Source organism: Apium graveolens, chromosome 11 (assembly GCF_009905375.1).
Source record: "Apium graveolens cultivar Ventura chromosome 11, ASM990537v1, whole genome shotgun sequence".
NCBI classification, from domain to species: domain Eukaryota; kingdom Viridiplantae; phylum Streptophyta; class Magnoliopsida; order Apiales; family Apiaceae; genus Apium; species Apium graveolens.
Genome location: NC_133657.1, coordinates 192341975 through 192366157, shown reverse-complemented (window position 1 = coordinate 192366157; position 24183 = coordinate 192341975). Strand labels below are relative to the sequence as shown.

The 24183-nt window shown below is 34.9% G+C and overlaps 4 protein-coding genes across 4 annotated transcripts; 2 read left to right on the top strand and 2 right to left on the bottom strand.

Annotated features, from left to right (window-relative positions):
• Positions 1-813: 813 nt before the first annotated feature.
• On the bottom strand, positions 814-1973 carry LOC141696351 (uncharacterized). Its single transcript, XM_074500506.1, has 2 exons — positions 1156-1973; positions 814-1021 (listed from the first exon to the last, which is right to left on the bottom strand). The coding sequence occupies exons 1-2, from the start codon at positions 1971-1973 to the stop codon at positions 814-816; spliced, it is 1026 nt and encodes a 341-aa protein (XP_074356607.1).
• An 8338-nt stretch (positions 1974-10311) lies between these two features.
• Positions 10312-11025, bottom strand: LOC141696350 (uncharacterized). Its single transcript, XM_074500504.1, has one exon. The coding sequence runs from the start codon at positions 11023-11025 to the stop codon at positions 10312-10314; it is 714 nt and encodes a 237-aa protein (XP_074356605.1).
• Positions 11026-15669: 4644 nt separating this feature from the next.
• Positions 15670-18171, top strand: LOC141696349 (uncharacterized). The gene is made up of 3 exons (XM_074500503.1): positions 15670-16628; positions 17877-17986; positions 18074-18171. Exons 1-3 carry the CDS (start codon positions 15670-15672, stop codon positions 18169-18171), a joined length of 1167 nt encoding a protein of 388 aa, XP_074356604.1.
• An 81-nt stretch (positions 18172-18252) lies between these two features.
• On the top strand, positions 18253-19927 carry LOC141696348 (uncharacterized). The gene is made up of 4 exons (XM_074500502.1): positions 18253-18452; positions 18653-18876; positions 19057-19205; positions 19874-19927. The coding sequence occupies exons 1-4, from the start codon at positions 18253-18255 to the stop codon at positions 19925-19927; spliced, it is 627 nt and encodes a 208-aa protein (XP_074356603.1).
• Positions 19928-24183: the final 4256 nt, after the last annotated feature.

Below are 24183 nucleotides of genomic sequence, written 5' to 3'. Positions count from 1 at the left end.
AATATTACAATGAATGACAGAAAGTATTAACTAAAAATATTTATTATAGCTTCTTTTCTATTAAACCATAACTTCGATAAATTACATGAAATCACGCACTATTTCTGACTTCTATTAAAAGCTCCTTCAGATGTCTTTCTTTCAACTTTATCTGATTTTTTTTTCCGTTTACAAAAAATAATTCGAGGATATCTCTAAGATTTGCCTTCAAAACATCATTCATTTCTTGATTTTTATCGTTAGATGATATTTATAGACTTAGGACTGATCTCGAGACTCAGATAATTTACTCTCATACATAGACTCTGACAATGTTCTAGACTAGGATATGATACATAGACTCTGGTTATTCGTCAGTTGTCTAGATTATGATTTTAAAATCTATTTATTAAGTAAAAATTTTGATTATGTAGAGAATATGTTGTGGCCATCTTTTTTATGATTGTTAACCTTTCATGTGCATCTTTAAATTAGAATTCATCGTTCGAACAAGAGTTGTAGTATGGTGCAATATTATATTAATTTATAATATTAATAAAATATTTCTATATGTTATTGTAGTTATAAATATTATTAATCATATCTCATTTTCTATATGGCTTAATCTATTACTGAGTAACTTTGTACTTTCAACATAAGAATTAATTCAATTTATTTCAGAAAAAAATTCTTAAGATAATAAATTTGAACAAAATGATGTATCTTCTTCAAAAATACAAGTTTTCAATATTAAAAAGTGGTGAAACATTTACCACAAGCCACCAACTTTAACATAAATTTGTGAAAAAAAGGCTAGTTCAAATGTTTTTTTTACTAATCATCAGAAGTGGACTCGCCACTTCTCTTGATATACTTTTTGGCCCAGACTTGCTTCCCATAAATGGAGTACTTTGTCTTTATTCCGGGAGGAGCAATGTGTGGAATGATGGAAGAAGAACGGCAAATCATTCTAGCGTACAATGGTTGTTCATCACTCGACACATCTTGCATGTAGATGACTTCAATGAAATCGCCAAAAATCCTGAACACAGAGGAAAGGCATGTAAACATATATTTACTTACTCACCACATAAACAAATTTTCAACACTATATATAGTATAGTTATGGATTTGCATATATCTGGATGAATATTACATATTAAATTAATTTTATACCTTGTGAAGAATTCTCGAATTTCGGATTCAGGGAGGTAGTAGCCTTTGGAGAATGTTAAAAAGATTGTTCGATCTTCTGGTGCAACATGAGGTTCATCCTCGCAACCATCCACCACCTGCATTCCTCCAAAAATTTCACTTAAATCAGCATCGGGATTTTCCAATACATTCCGGACGTGACCCATATAATTTCTAGGACCCAAGTTTGCACCTAACCCTGGTTGAGGAAACCGACCTACAACATTGTGGTACAAAGGAGGACGTGGCACAAAAACTGGATTGGTGTTACAACCAAACCACATCCTATCTCCATGAACATCTACAAACTGACTATCACTTGTCAGTATATCTCTAAACGCCCTCACACAAACTTCAGAGACTATATTCCTGACACTCTCATTGACCTTACTCCGTTTCTCCCGAAAGTAGAGCACGTTGATTTCACGAGAGCATAACATCTGAAGCAAACGAGGATCAAACAACTCTTGACCTACGTCCTTGTTCTCCATCCACATAAAAAAACCAGCTATCTCATTTGCAAGTTGGTTAATCAAATGAAATGGCCAAGAAATTACTTTGTGGACAGCATTCTTGCTATAACAGATTCTTTCCAGCCAGATTAAGAATGCCACCACAAACATAGATTCATCAACGTTACGACCAAGTTTACGGACTAGCCTATAAAAAAGTGTCCGGTCGATGGTATGGTAAAGATTAAAATGCTGGTCGCTAATATTTTCATCGAAATACGAAGCTGGATCGTACAAGGCAAACCTATTCTTAAATTCATAGAATTCAAACTCAGTCTCCATTGCCATGACTTGAAAAGAATTACAGGTGTATATAGGTGATTAGATGTGGGAGCAAGAGAGGGGAACTTGAGAGGAAACAGAAACAAAATGTTTAGAGAGTAATTTGAAGAGGAAATGTGAAGAGTTTGTAGCGGTAAGAACCAAACATAGACAAGAGCGCTCATCTACAGCAGAGACTTGGTGTGAATATATAGGGTGTATTTGACCCGCCAGTCGCAACCTTTCGGAGAGGCCGCATCTATTCAAATTTTTTAGGGTTTTTTGGTGTGGTTTTGCTCTCAACCGCTATGTTAAATCTTGTGGCTCTTCCTTGGGTAAATATCTAATGTAGTGAACCCGACATTTTAAGAAATATTCTGAAATTGATTAGAATGAGAATATGCACGGTTTATCTTTTTCTTTTTTTGATAGAAAAATCATAAGATTTATGAAGAATAAATTCATATTAATATTTTCAATTTACTCTGTTTTACATAAAGATCTGGCTGATAATTATTGTATAATTATATGCTTAAATGTAAATCAGGGAATATTTCTATATCTTGTTAATTTACAAAAATATTTTTCGTGTAATTCTGTTTTTTCTCTTAAAGAGTCATGTATTATTTAAATTCTGAAATAACCATCATAATTAACAATAACTTAATATTGTATAATTATCATGCACCTGGTATACTTGAAATGCAGATATGTTTGTTGAAAGCTTTGCATTTGAAAAATAAGAAACCATTCGTCCAAACAAAAAAAATCACTAAGATCAAAAACTAAATGACTTATAGCCCAACCCATATCCTAAAAGTCAAAAATTTACAAATAGCGCGGAAGGCGTTTCCATATCCAGTATTAGTGCATGATGCATAAAATAGTGTGTGTTGCTTAATGCATATAATATATTAAATAGTATGCGTGATAGTTTCGAGAAGACCTCATTTTATTCATATCGTACTTACCTTTAAATAAATATATTTGATCGTACACAATGATACATAAAAATACTAAAAACTTAGCTAACATAGATTTGATCATACAATTTGAAATTGTACATTGGCCAATGATTTTATTCACTTAGAGCCTTAAATTTTCCATAAAATCTACATTATTCGAAATATTAGTTGTGCACAATAATTGCCCAAATATTATACGTCTATGGCTATGGATCTCTTTGTACATTCCATTACATTATTTTGGTTAAAATGTTCAAAGGCTTCCTCTGCCAATTGCAAATTCCAAAGGCATCCATAGATCCTTCTCAATCCAAGACACCTAGAAACCTATTTCTTGGATTGGATTAAAATCTCCCCATCAGTATCCTTCCGGCACTTGGACCAATCTATGGTCCAATGCTTCACTAGTATGTTCACTTAGTAATTTTTGGTGCGGGCAAGCAGTAAATCCAATTCTTTCCACGGTAATTGGTGGCGAACAGAGGAATCTTGTTCATTTAAAAATAACAATTGTGCAGTATAGTAGTGAAATGACTTATCTTACTATATTTTACCAAAATTATAAATTTGAAATTTACTCAATGGAAACGGTAAAATATATTTCAATTCATCAATTGTATGACGAGCTACTTGCTATAATTATTGCCACTTTTTAATGATATCTTTTACGAAGACAACTTATATCCAAAATTATCATCCTCTTTACACGAAAATCGGCCAACGCAATTCTTGTGTCTAATATTTTTAATTCAATAATAAGGAACACATTACATAAGACAAACCAGTAGTCAAGTCCCAATGAAACCCAGACTGAAAAGGAAACCGACCAAACATATTGAACACAACCCCAGAGAAATCCAAGAAAAATTGAAGTGAACCCGGATTGGTATCTGCAACAATCTCATCTTCCATCATGACTTCAATTGTTATCAATTTGTCTTACTTATTGAAATATCTGATACACTTACTAGTTGTTAATTTCTTGTTCTACTAAATTCCTCTCCACGTCCTAATTCTTACAATTGTGATGTTAGTAATGATCTAAATACACAAGCTACGATTGTATATTTGTTGTGTGCATCAGTTGTGTTTTGGTCGTTAACTTGTCAAGAGTTAGTTAGCTAAAAAATTACCATAATACTGCATCTCAAACTATTGATCTTTTGTTCTATATTTAACTATTATCATAAAATCAATGCACCAATGTCTTGTTATATGACCTAATTAAAAATTACATAAATCATCATATATTAACCCAATCCATGTCATATAGTTTAAATCACGATTGTGATTTTCAAATTGTTCCTCGTTCCTAAACATAAAAAAAAATTGATTTTGGTTCGGGTTTTTATGTTGGTTTCACTTTGTTTGATAGAGACTCTCTCACATGCTTTATGTTTCTCTCATGTGATGGTATTGGATTGTCAAGTAAAATTCTTATGTTTGGTTTTATTGGTCTTATCATCCTTTTTTATTTCTTGTGTTTACAATGGGATAGGCATAGGTAGATGTGTACCTTTTTCATGTGTCTATGATAGAGTAGTCTTAAGCAAATATGTACACCTTTTCAATATTTTTGATCTCTGTATTACACCCCAATCCATATCATATAATCAAATTCTCATAAATTCAACAATTACTGAATCATTACTAAAAAATTGAACATATAATTCGAACAAGGGCATAAATAGGGTCTGTGTAATGTATGCCCACATTATTGTGGAGTTTTTTTTTATATGCAGGGGGTTCATTGAAATTAATATGTAGAAGCCAATGAAAATTTATCAACTCATATTTTATCGTGTGTCATATGAAAACCGCAAAAAATAGGCCGTCAAGGTCAAGACGTATGAACACATATAATTCTAATAAAATTCGAATATTTAGAAATTTGTACCGTTTACTGGATGAAAATCTACAATATACACCCAAATAACCAACAACTGAAATATTGATTTGTATAGTACTTGTTGACTTCCTCAAAGTATCACGACTCTAGAATCCTTCCATATAGACAATCGCATAATTTCCGGTCAAAAGTTGAATATGTTGGCTAAAGCAGATATTTTATACATCATGTTCGACGTTTCCGATCCGTAATGAAAAAATGGTTTCATCATTAACCGTTAATAAACTTAAAAACTCATTGTAAGGCTGTAACATGTAGGTTCATTGGTCTTCACTATATCACTTCATCCAATTTGAACCAACTTACACTCAAACTTTTTGGAAAAATTCAATTTATACAAAGAAAATTCATCTACAAATTTATTAGGAAATATCGGGAGGTTAGATAGTGTAATGTACAAATCTCGTTGTGTGTCCTCAACTAATTTGACAATTGGATATTTCTGATTTGTAAGAGCTTTAATGACAAATGTAGTATTTTTGTTGTTTTGTCGCATGCCTCTTGAACGAAAATGAATTGGTCGAGGTTAAAACAAGGTGATCAAGTACACTTAGTAAATCATTACAACCAATCTAAATACGAAATACAAACATGTACAAAAATTAAGTAGTCAAGATCAAGATGCACAAATACACAAATAATAGTAAAAAATAAAATTTAATATATATATATGTATGTGTGTGTGTTCGTATGAATATGCACACACAAATAATAGACAATTGTATCAGATATATCTATACACACACACACTAAAATAACAGACAACTATATTAAAATTTTATTAGTTTTCATTGGACCTCCTAAGTCCACAATTTATTCCATCATTCCAAGTTCGGACACAACCATCTTATTATCAAAATTTAATATCGAGAGCATCTTTATTATTTATTATTTTGAATAAAATATCTTTATAGATTATCACTTTTGTGGGTGAGTTAGGGTAGGTGGCCGAGTAATAGGTAAAATAAATATTTTTATCATGACTATTATATTATTGTGATATTTGTGCAGAATTAGTAAAATTACTTGTACAAGAAAGGATGAATATAAGAATTATTGTTCATGTTTGTTTTTTCTTCTTAATTCTTCGAATTGTAATAAACACAAAACAAAGATGTCTGAACCTGTTTGTATTATATAAATTAGGATTACAAACTTTATGAAGGATGGAACACACATCGATAGCTACTCTATGTAAACTAAATAAATCAGAATTTAGAATAAATTTGGAAAATAATATAATGAAAATCAGAGAGTATTAACTAACAATATTTATTATAACTTTTTTCTATTAAACAATATATTCAATAAATTACTTGAAATACCGGACTATTTCCAACATCTTTTGATAGCTCCCTCAGATGTCTTTTCTTCTACTTTATGTGATTTTTTTAGTTTACATTAAATATTTTTTTCTGCTCAGATGAGTTTACTCTCATATATAGACTCTGACAAAGTTTTAGACTATACATAGACTCTAGTTGCTGGTCATGGGTCTAGATTATAATTTTAAAATAAATTTATTAAGTAAAAACTTTGATTATGTGGAGAATATGTTGTGGACATATTCCTTATATTTGTTAACGGTTAGTGTGTATCTTTAAATTAGAATTCATGGTAGGAAAAAGAGTCCTAGTATTGTGCAGTATTATACTAATTTATAATATTAATCAAAATTTTCTATATGTTATTCTCGTTATAAATATTACTTATCATATCTCATTTTATATATATGGGTTGATTTATTACGAGTAACTATGTACTTTTAACATGAGACTGATAATTCAATTTATTTCATATAAAAAATTCTTAAGATAATAGACTTGAACAACTTAATTTATATGCTTAAAAAATACATTGTTGGAAGAAAGGATCTCACTCAAACTCACACAAGACAATTTAGGAGAAGAAATGTATTACTTGAAAAATTACTTGATTACAAATGACATGGTACAAGGCTTTATATAGGACTCCATAGAAAGATCTAGATAACTCTTAGACTCCAATAGACATCACTTGACCAAGATACATGTATCTAGAGATTACATGAACCTACACCAATACATTGAAAATAGAAAAATACTAATACATGTACCAAGATTATTCTAGAGACTCCCACACAATTCTATTATTTTAATAGTCAAAAATATATTATTTATTTTTAACATCCCCCCTTAATTTTGACTATCCCAAGTAGACTTCGGAATTTGTTGAAGGCGTCACTTTTGAGAGGCTTTGTAAATATGTCACTAATTTGATCTTGGGACTTCACATAATTCAACTCCACTTCACGCCTTTCGATGCATTCCCGAATAAAGTGATATTTTGTATCAATGTGCTTGCTCCGTTCATGAAACACCGGATTTTTGGCCAAATCTATTGCCGACTTGTTATCAACTAATACTTTTGTGGACTCATTTTGTGGCATGTGGAGCTCTTCCAAAACTCTCCTTAGCCATATAGCTTGACAAACACAAGAACACGCCGCCACATACTCCGCCTCACAAGTGGATAGGGTAACAATGGGTTGTTTCTTTGAACTCCATGAAAAAGATGTGTCACCAATAAAGAATACATATCCGGTGGTACTCTTTCGATCATCAATGTCACCGGCCCAATCACTATCACAATAACCAACAAGTTTGAACTCATTTGAGTAATGATACAACAATCCATAATCCATTGTGCCTTTGAGATAACGAAGAATTCTCTTTGCCGCCTTCATGTGTGTTGTTGTTGGAGCCTCCATATAGCGACTAATAAGTCTAACACTATAGAGTATGTCGGGCCTCGTGCATGTCAAATATCTCAAACTTCCCACAAGACTTTTGAAATATTTAGGATCCACCTTATCACATTCTTCAAATTTCGACAACTTCGTTCCATATTCAATGGGGGTGCTTACGGCTTGACAATTTTCCATCTTGAATTTCTTCAAAATCTCCCTTGTATAGCTTCCTTGTGAAATTAGTATTCCATCATCCATTTGCTTTACTTCAATGCCAAGATAATATGATATAAGCCCAATATCGGTCATCTCAAATTCTCTTATCATGTCTTGTTTAAATTTCTCAAACATTCTTGGACTATTTCCCGTGAATATTAAGTCATCCACATACAAGCACGCAAGAAGAAATTCTCCATTTTTAGCAACCTTGGCATATAGAGCATGTTCTTGAGGACACTTGTAAAATCCTTGAGCTTGAAAGTATTTATCAAGTCTACTATTCCAAGCCCTCGGTGCTTGTTTCAATCCGTACAAGGCCTTCTTTAACTTTAACACTTTTCCTTCTTGTCCTTTTATGATGTATCCCAATGGTTGCTCCACATACACGGTTTCTTCAAGAACACCATTCAAGAAAGCGGACTTCACATCCATTTGATGAGTTTTCCATCCATTTTGAGCCGCTAATGAGATGATTAGCCTTATAGTCTCCATTCTTGCAACCGGGGAAAAAACTTCGTCATAATCAACTCCATGTCTTTGATTGTAGCCTTTGGCCACCAATCTTGCCTTATATTTTTCCACCTTACCTTGGGCATTCTTCTTCACCTTATAAATCCACTTTACACCAATAGCTTTTTGTCCTTTTGGAAGTGTTGCTAACTCCCATGTGTCATTCTTCTTTATAGACTCAATCTCGTCGTCCATTGCTTTCTTCCACCTTTCATCTTGCACGGCTTCTTTGAAGCTTGTTGGTTCGGTTTCCGCTAGAAGACAAAGAAGTGTTAAGTCGGAAATAGCGGGAACCTCTTCCGTTTCATCGTATATTTCTCCAAGACTTCTATAATGTCTTAGTGGTGTCTCGTCATCATCACTTGAAGAAGATAAAGGAGTTTGTCCATCACCTGTTGCTCGTGGTGATGTAGGAGTGATATTTTCTTCACTTTCTTCATCAACAAATGGGAAGAAATTATAATCTTCTTGTGTGTTGCTCCAATACCATGAGCTCTCTTCGTCAAATATAACCTCTTGACTAATAACAATCTTTCCATTGATGGGGTTGTAAAGTTTGTACCCCTTTGCTCTTGCATCATATCCAACAAACACATACTTTTCACTCTTGTAATCCAACTTTGTTCTTAGCTCATCATCGACGTGTGCATAAGCTATGCTTCCAAAAACTCTTAAGTGAGCAATATATGGTCTCTTTCCTTTCCATGCTTGTTGCGGAGTTATGTCTTTAACACTTCTCGTGGGACATCTATTTGACAAGTAGACGGCACAATCTACCGCTTCGGCACAAAATTCCTTAGGCATATTCTTGCTCTTTAGCATGGTTTGAGCCATGTTAAGAATGCTCCTATTTTTTCTTTCAGCGACTCCATTTTGTTGCGGTGATCTTGGAATCGTTGCGGGTTGCCTAATACCATGAGCTTCAAAAAATTGCAAGAACTCCTTTGAATTGAATTCACCTCCCTGATTCGAACGAATGGCTTTTATTTGATACTTGGTCTCTTTTTCAACTTGGGCTTTGAACTTTTTGAAGCATTCAAAAACTTGAGACTTCTCTTTGAGAAAGTACACCCATGTCTTGCGGCTAAAATCATCAATGGATAACAAGAAATAGCGATTCTTACTAAAAGATGGAGGATTAAAAGGCCCACATACATCGGAGTGAATGAGTTCAAGTGGCTCCTTTGCTCTTGACATAGATTCCTTTGGAATCCTCTTTCTTGATTGTTTTCCGAAAAGACATCCTTCACAAATTTAGTTTGGATGGTTGATGGCAATCCATTCACCATATGCTTCTTTGATAGTGAATTTAGTCCATCAAAGTTTAAGTGCCCAAACCTAAGATGCCAAAGCCAAGAAGAATCTCCAACACAAGCCTTAAGGCATTTTGCAACATCATTTTGAATTTTGAGAATAAACATATGATTCTTAGTCATAGGCGCCTTTGCAATTAAATTATCATTAGAATCTCTCAAATTGAGAAATCCATCTTTCATGGTGATGGTATAGCCTTTCTCCATTAGTTGCCCCAAACTCAAGATATTATTTTTCATGCTAGGCACATAATAAACACTTGAAATAAAATTTTTTCAAACGAATTAAGATGTTACCTTTGCCTTTGATGGGAACTCCCGAAGAGTCTCCAAAAGTGACTTTTCCATTCACTTTCTCATCAAGATCCACGAACAAATTTTTATTGCCACGCATATGATAACTTGCGCCGCTATCAAGATACCACACATTATCTTCACAATTTACTTCTCCTTTATGCGTTAGAAGCAAAGTGGGCTCATCAACATTGCCTTTATCTTCAACAAAATTAGCTTTCTCCTCCACTTGATTTTTTGAAGCGTGACACTCGGAAGCATAATGACCAAATTTTTGACAATTATAGCATTTAACATTTGACTTGCCATACCTTGGTGTAACTCTTCCTCTTCCACGGCCTCTTGAATTTCTTGTCTCGTACAATCTTTCATACTATTGAGTTTCCTCCCTTTGTTGGCCACGACCTCTTCCTTGTCCATATAAAATTCATCTTCCACGTCCTTGTCCAAGACCTCTTTGGCTCCTCATATACCTTCTATTATTATCTTTAAAAGATAACTTTGATTGTAAGGCTTGTTCAATTGGCTCCTTCTTTAATATTTTTTCTTTATGGGCTTGTAATGATCCCATAAGCTCATCAATAGTCATTTCATCTATATCTTTAGCCTCCTCAATTGCCACAACTTTGTAATCAAATTTAGAGTCAAGTGAACAAAGAACTTTTTCAATAACACGAACATCACTTATCTCTTCTCCATTGCTTTTCATTTGATTGACAACGGTCAAGACCCTTGAAAAATAATCCGAGATTGATTCGGATTCCTTCATTCGGAAAGCCTCAAACTTGCCACGAAGTGTTTGTAGCCGAACTCTCTTTACTTTAGCATCGCCACTAAAAGAAGATTTGAGAGTATCCCAAACTTTCTTTGACGTTGTTGGGGAAGCCACTTTTTGTAACATAGAATCATCCAAACATTGATGAATGATCATGATCGCCTTTTGATCCTTCTTTCTTTGGGCTTGAAGTTGATCTTTTTGAACTTGATTCAAATTTGCTTCATTTTCGGGCACCTCCAATCCTTTCTCCACAATTTCCCACACATCATTTGCTCCAAGGACCGCCTTCATACGAATGCACCAATTCTCATAATTATCTTTGGTGAACTTTGGCATTTGCCATTGACACATTCCATTTGCCATGATCTCCTTCTTCTTTACACCACACAAGCCTTCTTTGAAGACAAGTAGAAGTAGAACCTTTGGCTCTTGATACCACTTTGTTGGAAGAAAGGATCTCACTCAAACTCACACAAGACAATTTAGGAAAAGAAATGTATTACTTGAAAAATTACTTGATTAAAATGACATGGTACAAGGCTTTATATAGAACTCCATAGAAAGATCTAGATAACTCTTAGACTCCAATAGACATCACTTGACCAAGATACATGTATCTAGAGATTACATGAACCTACACCAATGCATTGAACATAGAAAAATACTAATACATGTACCAAGGTTATTCTAGAGACTCCCACACAATTCTATTATTTTAATAGTCAAAAATATATTATTTATTTTTAACATACATGTTTTCAATATTAAACAGTGGTGAAACATTTACCACAAGCCACCAACTTTAACATAAACAGGTGAAAAAAGGCTAGTTCAGATGTTTTTTTTACTAATCATCAGAAGTGGACTCACGACTTCTCTTGATATACTTTTTGGCCTAGACTTGCTTCCCATAAATGGAGTACTTGGTCTTTATTCCGGGAGGAGCAATGTGTGGAATGATGGAAGAAGAACGGCAAACCATTCTAGCGTACAATGGTTGTTCATCACTCGACACATCTTGCATGTAGATGACTTCAATGAAATCGCCAAAAATCCTGAACACAAAGGAAAGGCATGTAAACATATATTTACTTACTCACCACATAAACAAATTTTCAACACTATATATAGTATAGTTATGGATTTGCATACATCTGGATGAATATTACATATTAAATTAATTTTATACCTTGTGAAGAATTCTCGAATTTCGGATTCAGGGAGGTAGTAGCCTTTGGAGAATGTTAAAAAGATTGTTCGATCTTCTGGTGCAACATGAGGTTCATCCTCGCAACCATCCACCACCTGCATTCCTCCAAAAATTTCACTTAAATCAGCATCGGGATTTTCCAATACATTCCGGACGTGACTGTAATATCAGTGATTTAAAATAATAATGATAATAATAATAATAATAATAATAATAATAATAATTAGTAATGAATTTGATTCAAATTAGAATAAGAATAAAAAAAAAGAATTTATTTTGAGTTAGTAATTAGAATAGGAAAAGGAGTGATACATGGTCTATATATAATAGACACACCTCTTAAATAAAAATCTCATGTTATTATTATAACCCTAATAATCAAGAGACTGTTGCGGCGAGAAAAAGAAGAGGAGACCGAGGAGAGGAGGTGAGGAACAGAGGCTGATCCCGGTACAATAGTTCTGTGCCCACAATATCGGGTAATTATTCATGAATTGTTATTAAAATTAATAATCGGGTACATATAGTTTCTCCCCTGCTTGCCATGATGTAGGATTGTAATCTACTTGATTTGTGTAGGCTGTATATGCATCACAATTACAATTATATAATATTTTATCGATATTGAGGGTCTTGTGAGTAACATATGGAATGTGTAAATACTTAAAGGTTATTATTATAGATGAGCATGACACCGTGTGACTTGTGTACACTCCCTCATTCATATAGTTTGTAAATGGTATGTTGCTCGTGTTTTGTTCAACCGGGGTTATGTAATAATAATTTTTATTATATATTTGTTTAATAATAAATAATATTTTCTTTTTGTTTAGTTTTCTTAGTAGGTATGCATGGCTTGGATATAGTTTTATAATGTCAATGGATTTGTTTAAGTATACATATTTTATTAATTAATTGATAGTATATTTAAGTTACATGTGTCTCTTGAGTTGTTAAAATAATGTGAGATTATTGTACAATTATATGTAAGTGAGTATGTACATGTTAGTCAAATTAAAATCTTTTCCTTTATAATTAAATGAGTTGTTTCTTGCTTTGGTTTTATTGTTACTGGTAAGTTGGTATTGGAAGGTCACTTTTATGTCATTATAATATACATATGACATGCCTTGTATATGTTGTGTACTAATTGAGATCCTTGCATGTAATGCTATTATTAGTATGCATATGTACTTTGTTATTTATTTTTTTATTTTTTTAATTAACCAATTATTATTTTGGCGGTGAATCATGTTAACCTATCTGACTTGGCTAAGCTATATGTCTACATTCTTTATTTAATTAATTTAGATAGCACAGTGCATACATTTCCAAATTGGTACTAGACTTGTATGTAAAGTATGATAATAGCATGACTGGTTTGTGGTGTCCGTGTCAGTAATATAACTCGTGCTTAGGAACTGTTAAATTTAACTAATATAAATTTTATTTTGGGTTATTTGAGAAATAATTTTTTTAAAAAAAGCAATAATATTAATTATAAATTATATTTTTTTTATAATTAGATTCGGGCCGGGAAATTAGCGGATCATTTGCGTAATTCGTTAGTATTAAGTTGCGATTTCGAGGTACGGATTATGTCCCCTTTTATTCAGCGCTACTCCTCTTGTCCATTATATTTATTTGATTCATTCCGTTCTACTTTCTGTTCATTCCGTTAATATTTGCTTTGACCGTTTTAACTTCCGAAAATTGTTTTAAAATTTGATTTTGAAAATTTAGATATCTGTTTACGCGGTTTTCAAAAATTATTTATGACACCCACCTGCTTTGGAAATTTGTATCATTTATCTCAGGTGAGTTTTAAATTTTGCGAGAATATTTATTTTGAACCCTTAGCGTGATATAGGGTATACCGAGTTAACCAGCTGTAGGGGTACTACAGCCATGTCATTGCGGCACCAGTGACATGACACTTCCGTGACAGTGTGATTGGTCACGGCATATCCTTCTGTTAGCTCTTGGGAGGAGCTTTTGCGCATTTGATATTTGTTAGGATACGTGGGTGCACCCAGAGTTTGATTTGTGATTTGATTTATGGTGACATTGTATATGCCGTACACGTTATCCATTCTGTTGCACGCATTAGGTACCCTATGATGTGTGTATTTGTATCTGTTCTGATCTCGGTATAAAATATCCTAACCCCTCGTTGTTTCAGCCTTACTTATTTTTAAAATTGTTGTTTTATTGAAAATTGTCGATTATTTATTTCTGATCTTTTGTTTTATAAATTGTATTCCAAATCCGTACTGGGCGTTTGGCTCATGCCGTATTTTTTTTCTGGCAGGTGCTTAGGGGGATCTGGGACTGTGTGATGGAGAGCTCCCTTTATTTCGTTCTTAGGATTTCAGACTTCTATCATTATTCAGACATAATTACTTATCAGAGATTTCAGCATTTATATATTTGGTTTAGACTTTTGGAGATTTAATATTATTTTGGAGATTTTAGACTGTTTAATTATTGTTAGAAATATATTAGTGCTCTATTTACAGGTTTATGGATTTTAAGTAATATTTCCCTTCTATTTTAAGAAGGGGGTGTTACAGAGATGGTATCAGAGCTTAGGTTCTTTCTTGTAGAAAATCTACTTAGGTTGACCTGTGAGTTTGGGTAGACGATAGGATGGGTATTCTATTTAATTTCATTTCATTCTGCTTTATCATTTGAAATGTGTTTATAACTGCTTCATCATATTTATTCTCGTAATCTTCATTCGTTCGCTATCTTATATTGCAGATGCCTCCTAGACGTGATCCTTTTCATATTGACCCCGTTCAGCTTACTGAGATGATAGGGCAAGCAGTGGCTCAGGGTGTACAGCAGGCTTTGGCAAACCAAGGAAATCAGAATGGAGAGGGAAATCGGAATGGAGAAGGAAATCATAATGGAGAGGGAAATCAAAATGGACACGGAAATCAGAATGGCAATGGTAATCAGAATCAGAATGGTCAGGGCCATCAGCTGGAGCCGTTTGTATGGTTGGAGAGGTTTGTGAAGCAGAAACCCGACTCTTTTAGTGCAGCACCGACTCCCATTGATGCTGAAAATTGGATTGTTAATCTCGAGAAGATTTTTGATGCACTGGGTTGTGATGAGATTCAGAAGGTCAGGTTAGCTGTGTATAAGTTGGAGGGCGATGCTCAGAGGTGGTGGAGAGGAGTGAAAGGTACTAAAGGGGAGCAATATGCAGAGGCTTTGGAATGGCAGGGATTCAGGGAAGTATTCTATGAGCAGTACTTCTCTAATGCTGATAGGGAGGCTTATTTGAGGGAGTTTCATTCTATTATGCAGCACCAGGATGAGAGCATTACTGATTATATGGCGAGGTTTATAAGGCTGGCTAGATTTGCTGGGACAGTTGCAGGGACTGCTGCGCAGCGGGCTGATAAATTTAAATGGGGGTTGAAGTCTCATCTGAGGGGTTCCATAATTTCTTTTAAATTTGATAATATGGCAGAGGCGGCTGATGCAGCAAAGAAGTTGAGAAGGAGCGCATAGATTTCAGGACTTCCAGGTCTAACAGTGGTAGTAAGAGGACTAGGGATGATCAGGGTTTTGCACAGGGTAGACAGTGGTATGGAGGTCAGAATGGTCAGCAGGGACAGTGGCGCGGACAGAATCAGAATAGGGGTTGCCAGTCATTCCACGGCCGGAATCAGTATGTTGGTCAGAATCAGAATCAGCAGTTTCAATGACAGAAGCAACCTAGGCAGTGGCAGAATCGTCAGCAGGGGCAGAGCTGTTACTCAGTATATGGGGGAAACCCCAATATGATTCCAGTGGCTCCTTGTGCTACATGTGGTGGACATCATCCAGGTAGAGCTTGTTACAGACAGACTGGGGCTTGTTTCTTGTGTGGTAGCTTGTCCCATAGGGCAAAGGATTGCACAGTGTCACGCAACCCTGGTGGAGGAGGAGGTGGCGGTGGTAGTGGCAGTGGAAGTCAGCAGAATCCTACAGCCAGAGTGTTTGCATTGATGGCAAATCAGGCAGCAGCTAATTCAGGTACCGTTTCAGGAACACTTCTTGTTGGTAGACGTGATGCTTATGTGTTATTTGATACTGGTTCAACCCATTATGTTGTGTCTTTATCGTTTGTTCGTCATCTTGACATTGCACCTTCATTATTATATCCTCATATGTCTATTTCTACCCCGATGGGGAATTCTGTTGTTATTTCTGATATGTATCGAGAGTGTCCGATAGCTGTTGGAGATAGAAATTATAAGGTTAACTTGCTTCCGATGGAGATGCATGACTTTGATGTTATCTTGGGTATGGATTGGTTGAGTGAACATCGTGCCACAATTGATTGTCAAGGAAAAAGGGTGATCTTTGGGGATACAGATAAACCAGAATTTGTATACCAAGGGTCTCAGCCGAAGGGGGATGTTAAGTTAATTTCTGCTCTAAAGGCGAGTAAATTGTTGTCTAAGGGCTGTGATGGCTACCTTGCTTTCGTGAAGGATACATCGAAGGATGAACCTCGTATCGAGGATTATCCAGTTGTGAGGGAGTATGAAGATGTGTTCCCCGATGAGCTACCAGGTTTGCCACCACATAGAGAGGTGGAGTTTAGTATTGAACTAGTTCCAGGTGCTGAGCCTATTTCCAAGGCGCCTTATCGAATGGCACCACTTGAGTTGCAAGAATTGAAGGAGCAGTTGCAAGAGTTGTTGGATAGAGGATTTATTAGGCCAAGTGTGTCTCCTTGGGGCGCTCTTGTGCTGTTTGTGAAGAAGAAGGATGGTTCCATGAGGTTGTGCATTGACTACAGGGAGTTGAATAAGGTGACTGTCAGAAACAGGTATCCTTTGCCACGCATCGATGACTTGTTTGATCAGTTACAAGGGGCGAAGTACTTTTCGAAGATAGATTTGAGATCTGGTTACCATCAGTTACGAGTTAGGGAGGAAGACATTCCGAAGACTGCATTTCGCACTCGTTATGGTCATTATGAGTTTCTCGTGATGTCCTTTGGGTTGACGAATACACCAGCGGTATTTATGGATTTGATGAATCGGGTCTTTCATGATTATCTGGATAAATTTGTGGTGGTCTTCATCGATGATATCTTGATATACTCTAGGAGCAGAGAGGAGCATGAGGAGCATTTACGTACTGTACTTGAAATTTTGAGGGAGAAGAAGTTGTTTGTGAAATTTTCCAAGTGTGAATTCTGTTTGGAGGAAGTGGCATTCTTGGGGCATATTGTATCTGGTAGGGGCATTGAGTTGGATCCTGCGAAAGTCGAGGCTATTACTAATTGGCCCAGACCTAGCAATGTGACGGAGGTGAGGAGTTTCTTGGGTTTGGCAGGTTACTACAGGCATTTTGTGGAAGGTTTCTCTTCCATAACTTTTCCATTGACTCAGCTAATGAGGAAGGGAATTAAGTTTGAGTGGAACGATGATCGTGATAAGAGCTTTCAAGAGTTAAAGAAGAGGTTTGTGTCAGCTCCAATACTTGTGTTGCCATCAGGGAGTGGAGGTTTTCAGGTTTATAGTGATGCTTCTAAGAGAGGATTGGGGTGTGTGCCTATGCAGCATGGGAAAGTGATTTCCTACGCCTCTAGGCAACTTAAACCTTATGAGGTAAACTATCCTACCCATGACTTGGAGTTAGCAGCAGTGGTCTTTGCTTTGAAGATCTGGAGACACTATCTTTATGGAGAGACTTGTGACATCTTTACTGATCACAAGAGTCTCAAATACATCTTTACTCAGAAGGAGCTTAACATGAGGCAGCAGAGGTGGCTTGAACTTCTTAAGGATTATGATGCAAATATTCAGTACCATCCGAGGAAGGCTAATGTAGTGGCAGACGCTCTTAGTAGGAAGAACTTGGGGAGTGTTGCATCTCTCATTACTCAGCCGCACCTTATTTCAGATTTGGAGCGCTTGGGTGTTGAGTTGTATGTTAGAGGATCAAGTGGTAGCATTGCAAATTTGAAAGTGGAACCGAATCTTGTTTCAAGGGTTAAAGAAGCTCATAAGAGTGATACAGGTTTGGAAGCTATTAGATCTGAGGTGGCAGGTGGAAAGCAAACACAATTTCATGTCGATGATGAGGGTGTGATGTGGTTGGGTAGTAAATTGTGCGTGCCCGCAGACCCGACGATTCGTGAGGAAATTTTGAAGGAGGCTCATATTTCTTCATTTTCTATTCATCCAGGTTCCACCAAGATGTATGGAGATTTAAAGAAGCATTTCTGGTGGAGTGGAATGAAGGGAGATATAGCAGAATTTGTGGGAAAATGTTTTACATGTTAACAAGTGAAGATAGACCATCAGAGGCCTAGTGGATTGTTGCATCAGCTAGATATTCCAGTTTGGAAGTGGGAAAACATTACTATGGATTTTGTGACTCATTTGCCGAGGACTTTCAAGAAGAACGATGTCATATGGGTGGTGATTGATAGACTCACTAAGTCCGCTCACTTCTTGCCTATTAGAGAGACTACTCATGTTCATGAGTTGACAGAGATTTTTCAGCGAGATATTGTTAGACTGCATGGTGTGCCTGTGTCGATAGTTTCTGACAGAGATACGAGGTTTACATCACATTTTGGAAGGGATTCCAGCAAGCTTGGGGTACGAGGCTTAATTTCAGTACAGCTTATCATCCGCAGACCGATGGACAGTCAGAGAGGACGATTCAGACATTGGAGGATATGTTGAGGGCTTGCGCGTTAGAGTGGACAGGTGATTGGGATAAATATTTGTATCTGGTTGAGTTTGTGTATAATAACAGTTGGCACGCGAGTATTGGTATGCCACCATTTGAGGATCTGTATGGTAGGAGATGTAGGGCACCATCTTGTTGGGATGAGGTTGGTGAGAGAGTCATCGAAGGGCCAGAGTTAGTTAGAATTACTAATGAGAAGGTAGAGAAAGTTAAAGAAAGTCTGAAGGAAGCTCGATCTCGTCAAAAGAGTTATGCGGACCAACATCGGAAGTTTGGTGGATTTGAGCCAGGTGATCATGTGTTCTTAAAGGTGTCGCCTTGTAAGGGTGTGAAGCGTTTTGGTATGAAGGGAAAGCTTAGTCCGAGATATGTTGGCCCTTTTGACGTTATGGAGAAAGTAGGGGAAGTATCTTATAGAGTTGCGTTGCCACCACAACTATCTCATGTGCATAATGTGTTTCATGTGTCAGTTTTGAGGGGCTACAAATATCATCCATTACACGTAGTTCAGTACCCATTACATAAGATTAGAGAGGATCTTTCTTGTGAGGAAGAAGCTGAGGCTATCTTATCTCGAGAGGAGCGAGTTTTGAGGAAGAACACCATTCCGTTTGTGAAGGTTTTGCGGAAAAATCATATTGAGAGAGAAGCTACTTGGGAATTAGAAGAATCTATTCGTGAGAAATATCCGCATTTATTCGATTCAGGTACGAGTATCTAGTTTCGTTTGATTCCGGGGACGGAATCCTTTTTAAGAGGGTATATATGTAATATCAGTTATTTAAAATAATAACAATAATAATAATAATAATAATAATAATAATAATAATTAGTAATGAATTTGATTCAAATTAGAATAAGAATAAAAAAAAGAATTTATTTTGAGTTAGTAATTAGAATAGGAAAAGGAGTGATACATGGTCTATATATAATAGACACACCTCTTAAATAAAAATCTCATGTTATTATTATAACCCTAATAATCAAGAGACTGTTGCGGCGAGAAAAAGAAGAGGAGAGCGAGGAGAGGAGGTGAGGATCAGAGGCTCATCCCGGTACAATAGTTCTGTGCCCACAATATCGGGTAATTATTCATGAATTGTTATTAAAATTAATAATCGGGTACATATAGTTTCTCCCCTGCTTGCCATGATGTAGGATTGTAATCTAGTTGATTTGTGTAGGCTGTATATGCATCACTATTACAATTATATAATATTTTATCGATATTGAGGGTCTTGTGAGTAACATATGGAATGTGTAAATAATTAATGGTTATTATTACAGATGAGCATGAGACCGTGTGACTTGTGTACACTCCCTGATTCATATAGTTTGTAAATGGTCTGTTGCTCGTGTTTTGTTCAACCGGGGTTATGTAATAATAATTTTTATTATATATTTGTTTAATAATAAATAATATTTTCTTTTTGTTTAGTTTTGTTAGTACGTATGCATGGCTTGGATATAGTTTTATAATGTCAATGGATTTGTTTAAGTATACATATTTTATTAATTAATTGATAATATATGTAAGTTACATGTGTCTCTTGAGTTGTTAAAATAATGTGAGATTATTGTACAATTATATGTAAGTGAGTATGTACATGTTAGTCAAATTAAAATCTTTTCCTTTATAATTAAATGAGTTATTTCTTGCTTTGGTTTTATTGTTACTGTAAGTTGGTATAGGAAGGTCACTTTTATGTCATTATAATATACATATGACATGCCATGTATATGTTGTGTACTAATTGAGATCCTTGCATGTAATGCTATTATTAGTATGCATATGTACTTTGTTATTTATTTATTTATTTTTTTTAATTAACCAATTATTATTTTGGCGGTGAATCATGTTAACCTATCTGACTTGGCTAAGCTATATGTCAACATTCTTTATTTAATTAATTTAGATAGCACAGTGCATACATTTCCAAATTGGTACTAGACTTGTATGTAAAGTATGATAATAGCATGACTGGTTTGTGGTGTGTCTGTCAGTAATATAACTCGTGCTTAGGAATTGTTAAATTTAACTAATATAAATTTTATTTTGGGTTATTTGAGAAATAATTTTTTTTTAAAAAGCAATAATATTAATTATAAATTATTTTTTTTTTTATAATTAGATTCGGGCCGAGAAATTAGCGGATCATTTGCGTAATTCGTTAGTATTAAGTTGCGATTTCGAGGTACGGATTATGTCCCCTTTTATTCAGCGCTACTCCTCTTGTCCATTCTATTTATTTGATTCATTCCGTTTTACTTTCAGTTCATTCCGTTAATATTTGCTATGACCGTTTTAACTTCCGAAAATTGTTTTAAAATTTGATTTTGAAAATTTAGATATCTGTTTACGCGGTTTTCAAAAATTATTTATGACACCCACCTGCTTTGGAAATTTGTATCATTTATCTCAAGTGAGTTTTAAATTTTGCGAGAATATTTATTTTGAACTCTTAGCGTGATATAGGGTATACCGAGTTAACCAGCTGTAGGGGTACTACAGCCATGTCATTGCGGCACGAGTGACATGACACTTCCGTGACAGTGTGATTGGTCACGGCGTATCCTTCTGTTAGCTCTTGGGAGGAGTTTTTGCGCATTTGATATTTGTTAGGATACGTGGGTACACCCAGAGTTTGATTTGTGATTTGATTTATGGTGACGTTGTATATGCCCTACACATTATCCATTCTGTTGCACACATTAGGTACCCTATGATATGTGTATTTGTATCTGTTCTAATCTCGGTATAAAATATCCTAACCCCTCGTTGTTTCAGCCTTACTTATTTTTAAAATTGTTGTTTTATTGAAAATTGCTGATTATTTATTTCTGATCTTTTGTTTTATAATTTGTATTCCAAATCCGTACTGGGCGTTTGGCTCATGCCGTATTTTATTTCTGGCAGGTGCTTAGGGGGATCTGGGACTGTGTGATGGAGAGCTCCCTTTATTTCGTTCTTAGGATTTCAGACTTCTATCATTATTCAGACATAATTACTTATTAGAGATTTCAGCATTTATATATTTGGTTTAGACATTTTGGAGATTTAATATTATTTTGGAGATTTTAGACTGTTTAATTATTGTTAGAAATATATTAGTGCTATGTTTGCAGGTTTATGGATTTTAAGTAATATTTCCCTTCTATTTTAAGAAGGGGGTGTTACAGTGACCCATATAATTTCTAGGACCCAAGTTTGCACCTAACCCTGGTTGAGGAAACTGACCTACAACATTGTGGTACAAAGGAGGACGTGGCACAAAAACTGGATTGGTGTTAGAACCAAACCACATCCTATCTCCATGAACATCTACAAACTGACTATCACTTGTCAGTATATCTCTAAACGCCCTCACACAAACTTCAGAGACTATATTCCTGACACTCTCATTGACCTTACTCCGTTTCTCCCGAAAGTAGAGCACGTTGATTTCACGAGAGCATAACATCTGAAGCAAACGAGGATCAAACAACTCTTGACCTACGTCCTTGTTCTCCATCCACATAAAAAAACCAGCAATCTCATTTGCAAGTTGGTTAATCAAATGAAATGGACAAGAAATTACTTTGTGGAAAGCATTCTTGCTATGACAGATTCTTTCCAGCCAGATTAAGAATGCCACCACAAACATAGATTCATCAATGTTACGACCAAGTTTACAGACTAGCCTATAAAAAAGTGTCCGGTCGATGGTATGGTAAAGATTAAAATGCTGGTCGCTAATATTTTCATCGAAATACGAAGCTGGATCGTACAAGGCAAACCTATGCTTAAATTCATAGAATTCAAACTCAGTCTCCATTGCCATGACTTGAAAAGAATTACAGGTGTATATAGGTGATTAGATGTGGGAGCAAGAGAGGGGAACTTGAGAGGAAACAGAAACAAAATGTTTAGAGAGTAATTTGAAGAGGAAATGTGAAGAGTTTGTAGCAGTAAGAACCAAACATAGACAAGAGCGCTCATCTACAGCAGAGACTTGGTGTGAATATCTAATGTAGTGAACCGGATATTTTAAGAAATATTTCAAAATTGATTAGAATGAGAATATTTACGGTTCATCTTTTTCTTTTTCTTTTTATAGAAAAATCATAAGATTTATGAAGAATAAATACATATTAATATTTTCAATTTACTCTATTTTACATAAAGATCTGGCTGATAATTATTGTATAATTATAAGCTTAAATGTAAATCAGGGAATATTTCTATATCTTGTTAATTTACTAAAATAATTTTCGTGTAATTCTCTTTTTTTCTTAAAGAGTCATGTATTATTTAAATTCTAAAATAACCATCATAATTAACAATAACTTAATATTGTATAATTGTCATGCACGTGGTATACTTGAAATGCAGATATGTTTGTTGAAAGCTTTGCATTTGAAAAATCAGAAACCATTCGTCCAAACAAAAAAAAATCACTAAGGTCAAAAACTAAATGATTTATAGCCCAACCCATATCCTAAAAGTCAAAAATTTACAAATAGCGCGGAAGGCGTTTCCATATCGAGTATTCGTGCATGATGCATAAAATAGTGTGTGTTGCTTAATGCATAATATATAAAATAGTATGCGTGATAGTTTCGAGAAGACACCTTAGATCCTCATTTTATTCATATCGTACTTACCTTTAAATAAATATATTTTATCGTACACAATGAAATATAAAAATACTAAAAACTTAGCTACCATATATTTGATCATACAATTTGAAATTGTACATTGGCCAATGATTTTATTCACGTAGAGCCTTACATTTTCCATAAAATTTACATCATTCGAAATATTAGTTGTGCACATTAATTTCCCGCATATTATACGTCTGATGGCTATGGATCTCTTTGTACATTCCATTACATTATTTTGGTTAAAATGTTCAAAGGCTTCCTCTGCCAATTGCAAATACCAAAGGCATCCATAGATCCTTCCCAATCCAAGACACCTAGAAACCTATTTCTTGGATTGGATTAAAATCTCCCCATCAGTATCCTTCCGGCAGTTGGACCAATCTATCGTCGAATGCTTCACTAGTATGTTCACTTAGTAATTTTGGTGCAGGCAAGCAGTAAATCCAATTCTTTCCACGGTAATTGGTGGCGAACAGAGGAATCTTGTTCATTTAAAAATAACAATTATACATTATAGTAGTCAAATGACTTATCTTACTATATTGTACCAAAATTATAAATTTGAAATTTACTCAATGGAAACGGTAAAATATATTTCAATTCATCAATTGTATGACGAGCTACTTACTATAATTATTGCCACTTTTTAATGATATCTTTTACGAAGACAACTTATATCCAAAATTATCATCCTCTTTACACGAAAAACCGGCCAACGCAATTCTTATGTCTAAAATTTTTAATTTAATAATAAGGAACACATTACATAAGACAAACCAGTAGTCCAGTGCCAATAAAACCCAGACTGAAAAGGAAACCGACCAAAAATATTGAACACAACCCTAGAGAAATCCAAGAAAAATTGAAGTGAACTCGGTTTGGTGTCTCCAACAATCTCATCTTCCATCATGACTTCAATTGTTATCAATTTGTCTTACTTATTCAAATATATG